This window comes from Arabidopsis lyrata, assembly GCF_000004255.2.
Source record: "Arabidopsis lyrata subsp. lyrata unplaced genomic scaffold ARALYscaffold_5, whole genome shotgun sequence".
NCBI lineage: Eukaryota > Viridiplantae > Streptophyta > Magnoliopsida > Brassicales > Brassicaceae > Arabidopsis > Arabidopsis lyrata.
This window is the reverse complement of record NW_003302551.1, coordinates 7,134,101-7,144,493: the sequence shown is the minus strand read 5'-3', so window position 1 is coordinate 7,144,493 and position 10,393 is coordinate 7,134,101. Positions and strand designations below refer to the sequence as shown.

General features: G+C 46.3%; 1 protein-coding gene across 1 annotated transcript in view; it reads right to left on the bottom strand.

Annotated features, from left to right (window-relative positions):
* Window positions 1-4,908: 4,908 nt before the first annotated feature.
* The window catches only part of LOC110228488 (uncharacterized protein At3g60930, chloroplastic-like), a 30,424-nt gene continuing 24,939 nt past the window's right edge, over window positions 4,909-10,393 (bottom strand). Inside the window, exon 5 of the mRNA XM_021026130.1 lies at window positions 4,909-5,037. Within this exon, the coding sequence (XP_020881789.1) occupies window positions 4,909-5,037 (129 nt within the window). The remainder of the gene's footprint in view (window positions 5,038-10,393) is intronic.

The following is a 10,393-nucleotide window of genomic DNA, read 5'->3' as shown; positions in this document are numbered from 1 at the left end:
CTTTTGACGAGCCGTTGGTATGTCGCGCCGACGTCCTTGAGTCCGAAGGGCATGACTTTGTAGCAGTAGATACCTCGGTCTGTGATAAATGCTGTCTTCTCGCGATCTTCGGGGTGCATGAGGATTTGGTTGTATCCTGCGAAAGCGTCCATGAACGATAGCAGTTTGTTCCCCGCAGTTGCTTCCACTAAGTGATCGATATGTGGGAGCGGAAAACTATCTTTAGGGCAGGCTTTGTTCAGATCGGTGAAGTCAACGCAAACTCTCCACTTACCGTTCTTCTTTTTCACCACGATAGGATTCGCCAACTAGTCTGGGTATCTTGCTTCGGAGATTGAGCCGATCTTTAAGAGTTTTTCCACTTCGGCGTTCACAGCATAGGCGCGGTCCCAGCCTAATTTCCTTCGCTTCTGCTTGATGGGCTTGAAAGATGGATCAACATTCAGCTCGTGGCAGATTATGTCGATGCTTGCTCCAGGTAGGTCCTCTGCCGACTAGGCGAAAGTATTGATGTTCGCCTTGAGAAATAAGGTGAGCTCGGCTTTGATCTCCTCGGTTAAGTTGCAGCCGATTTTCCCGCATCGTTCAGGTCGTTTGTCGTAGAGGCTGATGGATATAACAGGATCCAAGGTAGGCTTCTTCTCCTCGCGTGCCTCATCGATCTGTAATTGCTATAACTGCTTAGATATAGCCTTCTCTTCGCTCCGGCCAAGTTTTGATTTCTTGTGGTCGGCTACGGCCTTGGCTTCAGTGACCGGATTTCGGAGTTTGTGCGCTGCCATAAAACACATCCGTGAATTTTTCTGATTCCCCCAGATTGTTTTTACGCCATTGGGAGTCCGGAATTTGACACAAAGATGATACGTTGAAGCGACAGCTCGCATCAGATTTAACCATGGCGTCCCCATTATGACATTATAGATGGTAGGTTGATCGGTAACTGAGAAGTTGACTATCTTTTTCACCCCGCCGGCTCGGACTGGTAGTTGAATAGTTCCAAGCGTCATCAAAGTTTCTCCTGAAAATCCGAGGTCAGGCCTCGGTGTCGAAGTTACTTGCGACATATCAATGTTCATCTACCGGAGTGTTTCGCGGAAGATCACGTCGATGGTGCTGCCGGTGTCGATCAATACTCGACATACGTCGTGGTCTCCAATCACTAATGTGATGACGAGGGGATCGTTGTGAGGCATGTCGAGCCCGTTCGTCTCACTTTCCTCGAATGTGACCATGTCGTTAGGTCGGTCGAAAGGTCTTGACCAGTTGCTAGGTGCCTCGGCTCGGCGTTGATACGCTACGATGTTAGGACAATATGGCGACCCACCCATTATGGTGAGGACTTTTTTCCATGTACCATCTCGGTCTTCGTCTTGCGTTCCTCGGGTTCTCTTCTGAGACTCTTGGTTCCTTGGCTCGGGGTCCCTTACTGGGTCGGTCTGTTCGGGCTTAACTGGCTCAGGCTCGAGGTCCTTGAGTGTGACGTTCGTCCCGAGTTCTCCTGCCAAGAATTTGGCTTCTAACTTAGCGCTGAGGCTCCGGCATCGTGAGGTATGGTGGCCGAAGATTTTGTGGTGCTCGCAGTACTCTTGATCATTGCTTGGTGGTTGATCACTCGTCCAAGTGAAAGTGTCTCTTCCTCGCCCACGACCTCGGCCTCTGCCGCGACCTCGGCCTCGGGGTGCGTCAATCTGGTAGTTGTGGGCTCCCGAAAAATTGCGTCCTTCGTGATATGTATATGTCCAGCTCTGGTTAGCCTTCCTCTGGACCGGTGGTGCTGTTTGAGTCTTCTCGGCTTGGGACGCTTGCTTTCTTGGCTCGTGCCTCTTTGGTAGCAGTGCCATTTCTTCTTCATGGACGACGAAATCCGAGGCTCGGTGCAGTGCACCGCGAATTATCGTAGGTTTGGATAACTTCAGCTCTTTTCTGAATTCCGACTTGTACCAGAGAGCTTTCTTCAAAGCCAAAAGGGCGGCTACGTGGCTAGCGTTGATTTGAAAGTCGTGAGGAAATCTCTTAACAGCTCGTTGGGCTGTTCAGATAGAGACCACAGATCTGCGTCAGAAGTTTCGGGGTCGATGAGCACAGAGTATTGCTTGAAGAAGAGTGTTGACAGCTCGTCGAAACTATCAATTGAATTTCGATCTAGTCTGGAAAACCAATCCAATGCAGGTCCCTTGAGGTGTTCCACGAACAGTAAGCACAGACCAGCATCCTTTTCTCCGGGTTTGAACCTGGCTCGGGCCACAGATATCACGAATGATTTAATATAACCCTTTGGGTCGGTTGTCCCGTTGTAGGAGTCGATCTTGAACTTTCCCAGATTGGAAATCGTTGCTTCGGAAATTCTTTCGGTGAAAGGTGTATTGCGAGATTCTTCCAAGATTTGGTCGATATTAGGTGCCGAGGAGGATACGCTATGCATCTGGGACTTGACGAGCTTCATATCGGCTTCCGCTTTGGCTAGGGAAGCTCGAATTTCGCCGAGCTCGCGCTCTCTTTTGGACTCTTCGGCCCATCTTATGTTTTCCTCGGTTTCCTCGTCACCTGATTCTCACGTCGATCAGGGTCGGCTCGGGTTGTGACTCTGGGGTTGTCGGTTGGCGTTGCGAACAGGAGTCTTGTTGTGCTGATGCCAGGTAAATGCCTCCAGGCTCATAGCGGCCGAGTTTGAAAACGCGTGGTTTTGTGTTGCCCACGGGATGCGACTTCGTCGATTTGCTGCGCCAAGGTCTTGTTAGCTTTCTCTTGATCGTCAGCTTTCTTCTGGAGTTGAACCATCATATCCTTCAGTTCAGCTAGGGTCTCCGAGATTGCTGGATCGGCTTGGGGATTCTGAGGGTTCGGAAGGTTAGGGTTACCTCCTCCGGCTGGTGGTATCTGACGATCGTCTTCATTCATCGTCTTCTTCGGTGATTGAGTTCTGCGTTCTTAGGGTAAGAGAATTCTAAAGTATCCCCACAGACGGCGCCAAACTGTGGAAGTCAAAACTAACACAATCGAGATTTGTCTAGGGTTTTAATTTAGGGATACGAGTTGCGAGAATTGTCAAAGAACAATAGAATCAACTGATACCAAAGATGGTATTCTTGATATTATTAAGAAAAAGATGACTTTGATCGTACAAGAGTTAGATCGTAAAAAGAAAAGTGATTTTGCTTAAGAGCTTTGTGTAGTCTAAATTCTAGAGCGCTATTGCTTGTCCCTTCTGTGAGAGCCCTGAGTCTCTTTATATAGGGATGATAAACCGTCTCTCCAGCGATATTCGGAAGATTTCCATTTATCTTGAAGTCGGCGTAGAATATCGCGGATTAGGATACTTTCCTTATTCTTCGGAGTTTTTGGAAGATTTCTTGATTTGAGTCAATCCTTCAAGATTCTCTCCTATCATTTCCGAGTATTTCGGAAATGATTCTTCTCTTTCGGAAATGATGTCATGCTTAGAAATGATACTTTTGAAGGTGGATATTTACTAAGTCCTTGCCTCGGGTAACTTGGTGTACTTGGCTTGAATGACCACACAACTGCCTCGGGTGACAGACGACCTCGCCTCGGGTAGCTAAGAGACTGCCTAGTGTATCTGGCTTGGGCCAGATTGACGTTGATGGGCTCAGGTACCTGAAAAGACCGGTTTGGGTACCCCGAGTTGATTGGCTCGTGCGCCCCGAGGTGATGAGCTCGTGCGCCCCGAGGTGATGAGCTCGTGTGCCCCGAGGTGATGAGCTCGGGTACACCGCGGTGATGGGCTCGGGTACCCGAGATGACTGGTTTGGGTACCCTAAGGCCTGTCAGGATACCCTGAGCCGACTGATGGGATACCCGAGCCGTCGGACAGGGTGCCCCAACCAGACTTGGCGAGGTACACCGAAGTGTATATGAAGTTGATTCGACGCGTGAAGTTTGGCTCGGGTTCAAAAGATGGGTGAAACCCGACCCCAACACACATTCAAATCTATTAAAAACCCCAATTCAAAAACACATCCTTATACATCAACCTAAGAAACCAAAAGACAAACCGAACACAATTGACAATTGTATCTAATAACCCAACCACCAAATCTTCTTCTCCTTTTTCTTCTCCTTCTCCTTCTCCTTCTCATTTTCCTTCTCTTGCTCATGCTCCCTCGCTTTCTCCTTCTCCTTCTCCTTCTCCTTTTCCTTCTCCTTCTCCTTCTCCTTCTTCTTCTTCTTTTCCTTCTTCCCCTTTTCATCCATGTAAGGTTTGGTGACATGAATTGATGGCTTCAGTCTCCTTTTCGGCGAGAAATCACATTTCTTCTTCAAACACATATTCGATCGTCCTCCTATTCCGTTTCTTTTCCCCAACATATTATCATTACCACCCTTCTATAAACCAAATTGAATCATCAACAATGTTCTGAAGATCAGATCCCTCAAAACCAGATTCATTCTCATCAATCATCTTCTCCAAACCGGATCCCTCAAAACCATACTCATTCTCTTTACCATCTATCTGCCCACCTCCAACAACCGGCTCATCATCAATCCTCAAATTCTCTTCAACACTCTTCTCAAAACCAGCCGGCTCATCACCAGTACTCAAATCCTTACCAACAAAAACAGTCTCACCATCACCTCTATAATCACCACCACCCATGGTCTCCCAATCAATACTCACATCATCTATCTTCTCACCTGTTTCTTCTTCTTCTCCATCTTTTCCTTTTGCTTTGCTTGCTTCAGCAGCCCTTTCAAGCTTCTCCAATCTTAGATACACATCATTCATCGCATCTGCAACCGCTGTTTTCACCATTTTCTTTAGCATATAAGGTCTAACAGCTCCGGCTCCTCCTCCATATGTTCAGCCGCTGGAACATTTTGTTGCGGCTCCTCCATATGTTCAGCAGCTGGAACATTTACGTCTCCATATCCTCAGAAGTAACATCTAACTTATAAATATCCTCCCACCAAATCTTTCTGTTGTACATCGAGACGCTTGTTCCATGCATCAGCTTGCTCCATAATGTCAAGCAAAAGAGCTTCCTCACCCGCCGATGGTTGCAAGGTACTAATGATGTCCTGCAAAGATTATACAACACAAATAATACCATAGTGTCTATCTTTTAGTAAAGCATAATTGACACTAGTTCTTACCTTACTTGTTCCAAATTCTTCAGTTAGTTCTTCAAGTGGAATACTTGACATTCCATTTTCTTTGAATTTACGCTTACACATTAGTGGACATCCATCTTTTGCGCCTCTTACACCTCTTACGGGAATGCATTCAAATGCAAAAACCTATACATAATATCACATATCACATATCAAATATCTTTATTTATTCAAAACAGATAAACACTTATTAATGAAGCTACATTTTTACCTCTAGATGAATTATGAACCATGGAAATAAATAGTCTTCGTGCACTTCGCCATCTAAATGCTTCATTATGTACTCGATCGTATTCAAATTGTTTTCAAAAGTAATTCGCCCCCAAGGAAAGGTTTCTACATCTTTCAAGTTGTTCACTATCTTCAAAATGAAATGATGTATGGTATTAAACTTTCTTCTTCCTCTGATTACCTTGCTTAAGAAAAGTAAGACAACCACCTGCAAGCGATCTATACCACATATACCATCCATTGACTTCAGCATCTTTTCCACATCTTTCACCTTTACATTTCTGGTTCCAAAGACCCTCTCCACAAACTCATAGCTACCATAATTCTCAACATTAAAATCTGCAGCATACTCATGACAATCAAAACCAGTGTTGAGAGCATGTTCTCTCATCGAGTAGTTTTTTGGGAAGCCATTCACCACAAACCAGCATGTCCTCTTCTTCTGTGTTGAAGTATTCTTGAGAAGGAGCAGCTTCATACCCTGCAACTTATTCCTCTCCTACCTAATCAAGTGCCATATGTGGTTGAACTGCTTGTTGTGGATGTCGGATTCACACACTCAAGTATTTTGTTAAGTGGGAAAGATTATTCTTGAGGGACAAAAATGAATACGTAAGAACTTGTGAATTGATACGAGAATTGCTATCTTATTTCTCTCTTCGGAGGAAGATCCCCTTTACATGGCCATTGGCCTCTATATTTATACATAGATAAGCGACATTAAAATGGATAATTAAGTACAATTATTCCTTCTTAAATGTGTCCGTTTTGATTCTTCGACTTTAATGCTCAACGTTTGAATTTGAGTTGACTCTGATTTTCATGGGCCTCGCCTTTTTGGCCCAAGTGTCCTTGAACCGACCTACCCGCGTCTTCTACACCGAACTCACATCTCAGTGCAGTCACTTCGGACTCTCGAAGTGGTGACAACCACTTCGACCGTCCCCTCGGTTCATGGGCCCAATGGGCTTCATCTTTTATGGGCCACCCGCTTGACTACGTGGCAATCTTTGGTTGGTCTCGTACTTCTGGTACGGGATCCGACACCAACAATTAGCCCCCCAAGTTCTTCGAAGTGCTATTCCAATTCGGAGGACTTTAAATGCTCAAGTGGCCAAAGATTGCGCTCGAGAATCTTTCTGATTTTCCGCCGAAAATCTCATCACTCCTTTAATTTCGGCACTAACCATTTTTAACCGAGTGACATCTGTCATCATTATGACCGTATATTGATTAATTACTATTAAAACGGGAAAAACCTTCCCACTTCCCACACGACTTCCAAGGCGGTTTCATCATTAGCTTGAGGTAACTTCTTTTCACCATTACTCTCCTTTACTTTTGTACTTTAATCAAAACCTCTCTCTTCGTTCCTTCACCAAAACCCCTCTTCACCGGATCTTGAATTTTTCTTTCTTCCCAATGAATTCTGATTCCGATAGACCCGAGTCTCCGTCTTTCGACGAGAGGCGTTCTAGTAACGACGAGTGCACCCGCCCTGGTGATATTGCCGGTCCGCACTATAGGTCCATTTGTACTCTTCAATCCCTCGAGCGATTGAGAGAGCTTTGCCGGATTCCGCCGGAAATTATGGCGGAAGCACAAATAGCTTCCCCCACAGAATCTCCAGAGAACCATCGCGATGGTTACTTCTGTGTGTATGAGATTTATTTCAAAGGTTGCGGGCTGACCTTTCCTCTTCCCGAAGCCCTAATTTTATACCTAGCGGCCCTTGAAATCGCTCTTCCTCAATTAACCCCCAATCTTCTTCGTACTATTCTCGGCATTATAACAATCGCGGCGGAGGCCGGTTACGTTATCGGAGTTGCCGAATTAAATGAGCTTCTAAGCGTGAGAAGCTCGTCGAAGAAAACGGGGTATTTCTCAGCATATCCTAACGCCAACAGGAACATCATTTCGCATCTTCCAAACAAGGATGAAAATTGGCATCATCCTTGGTTCTTGATTAAGAAAACTCCCGCTTCGATTGGAAATCTTGCAGATTTCCTCCTTTCAAAGTGGTCGGCGAAACCTGGTAGAGATTAGGTCGCCCGTATCTTTCCCGGTTGTTTCTTTATCTTTATTAACTAACATCGTTGTTTCATTTCGCAGCTTTCATCGCTTCCAATCTCCCATCTGAAGAGTTCATCGAATTCTTCAAAATAATTCTTGAAGGGGAAACCCTTTGGAATTCCTTCACTCTCGAACGATTCATAGAGGCTAACCACAGACTCAGGATGAGTCCGCCTGGTCATCTTCACCAAATTCCTCCCCCTCCCTCAACTCAGGGAATGTCATCTCGGGCCCTTGCGGCCAAGCGTAAGTTGCTTTCCAAGCCGATGGCTGAGGCTTGCGAGGAGAAGAAAAAGTTTCTCGCGACTTCTATAGACAAGAAGGACTATAGTAGGACCTTGCTGGTCGATGATGGCAGTACCGAGGGAGCCCGATCTGTTGCTTCCTTCAGACTAACTCCCCGTCGCGATCGCCGTGACTCACGTTCTCCTCGGAGGGATCAATCTCCTCGCCATGATTCACCTCGTCCTCCCCGAGATGATTTTAGTAACGAGCCAATTAAGAACTTGGTTCGCCGGAAGAGAGACAAGTCCTCTCGCAGAGATCCTTCCCCGCAGAGGGAAAAGTCAAGGGCCCGGACTGACCGCTCACCTCGGTCATCCCCTCCTTCTGAACCAATGGGTCTCCACGACCGGTTGACATGTCCTCCTCTTCCCAGCCGGATAGTGGAATGACTGCCCGGAGCGCGTCTCCGAAAAAGGGGGATTCTGAATCTCGAGATGCTCCCTCGAGGCTGAAGCCTGCTCTTGTCCCTCAAGTTAAATCGCTTTCAGGTTTGGTGATTTACACGTACTTTAAACTTTTGTCTTTATTAAAATTCCAATTTTTTACAACTCTTCCTTCTCCACAGCTATGGAGAAAGAGGGCAGCGTCTTCCGATGCTTCAAGACCCGGTCGGGCTCGATCTTGCCAGACTTCGACAAATGGTGCCCTGCGATTCGTGAACGTTATTTGCTTCACGCGCATCACTCATCTCGGGTTAGTTCCGTTTTCTTTTATTATTATTTTTTTTATTGTATTGCCATTCTGCGAACTGACTCGTCATCCCGGGTTCATGTATGACGCCAGGCTCATAGCGAATTTAACGACATGATCGAACATTACGAAGGGCTGGTCCTTGGACGGGAGAAGGAGATTGACATGTGGAAAAAGAAACTCTCTGCTCTTGAGGCCGAAGTCAGTTCTTCTGCCGGCTCCAAGCACGAGCTGGAGGACAAAGTCGATAATTTAACATCCGAGCTCGCGCAGGTAAAGGGGGAGCTGCAGGGTCAGTACGACCAGAACTTCAAGCTCCAGGAAGAGTTTTCTGGTATTCAAGGTAGGCTTCAAGAGTCCGAATCAAACGCTGATTCCCTGAACAACCAACTCATCGAGCTCAACGCAAAGTACAAGGCGATCGCCAAATTACGTGATTCCGAGTTGGCGAGGTCGGCATCAAAAGCCAGAAAAGAGGTCAAGGGACGCGGGATGGAGTTGATCCAAGGGGCCATCCGATTCATGCAGACTGAGAAGGCTAGGTCGGACTTGGAGTCAGACATCAAGGAGCACGAAAGTAACCTGATTCTGCTGGATCAAATCCATGAAGCAGATTTCTCCGAAGAGCAAGAAAGGACCGAGCTGTCGACTAACCTTTCTGAAAAACGGAGTCGCTTGGCAGCTCTTCCCACTTCGGCCTTCAACCCGCTTGACTTCGAGGCATTCTTTACTGAATCACCTCCAATAAGTGAATCGGGTTTAGACTGGGCAGGTAACGCTTGGCTCCTAAGGCTTACCTTTTCTTACCTTGTACCTCTGATTGACTGGAATTATTATTTCCAGGTTCAAGTGAGACGGAGGGCATTGTCCCGCCCGTAGCTCCTGTGGTATCGGAGGTTACTCCGGAGGTTGGTTGTCCCGCGGAGGGTGGTCAGGGAGCTTCATCTGATCAAGCACCAGTCAAGGAGGTGAATGAAACTCTGGTTGCTGAGCAGGAGCCCGAGGTGGAGATCGCTCCGTAGTGGCTGTGTCCACTTTAAATTGGGGATTATCCCTTTTTATTTTAAGACTTAATCTCGAATTTATTTTTGCCTAAGGAGGCTTTATTTTCTTTTGAACAAGATATTTGCCTGAGGAGGCTTTTAAACCTTTCTAGGTTGTGACCCAAGGGAGTTTGGTTAAAATTATATGCGGGTTTGCAAAGTCCGTTTTTAACCTTTTGTGGCCTTGTGGCAATGCTTTCGAGATTTTTATAGGCTGATCAGACCTTTCTCTTTAGAATGCGAGAGCTGAGCTCGGCTTAACGCGAGTTCCCCACTTCGGGTTTAGTCAACTCGGTAAACTTGTTAGGCTTGGGCCTTAGAAACTTTTGCAGTTAATGCGACGGTTGCTCTTTCCCTTCTTAAAAAAAACGGCTCGTCTTTTAATGCAATAATTGCATTTTCTCGATTTTCCAAAAATGGTTTAACCCACTGGGAAACGCTACCATTAATGAATTTATGGTTCCAAGACAAACCCTAAATCATTATAAATAAAGGCTTACCTACCTCTAGGCTTTATTAAACATGACTCTAGAGTCTCACTTGAGAAATATTTTAAGAATGGAAAGCGAAACAGTAGCCCCCGTTGATCCCGGCAGCCCACTCTTCTTGTCCGGCGACGGCTTTGAGCCGGCCGGCGTTCTCTTCCCTCATGCCGTCTTTCACTTTCCTTCAAAGGAGAAAAAAGAGGCTTGCGACTTCATTGACAGGGTAAGTATTTGAAGTTTTTTGATTAAAAACTCTTTGTTTCATCTTATTCATTCATCTTTATGCTAGGTTGCCGACAAGCACCGTCGCTTGTGTGAAGAGAGGCAACGGCTGGGCCTCAAAAGGCAGACACTCGAGGCTCGTATTTCTCGGGTGGAGAGGAAGATCAGGGCTTTGGAAAGTGATCCCTTTCAGTAGGAATGGCGGAATTTCAACTCCGTTGCTGAGATCCCGAG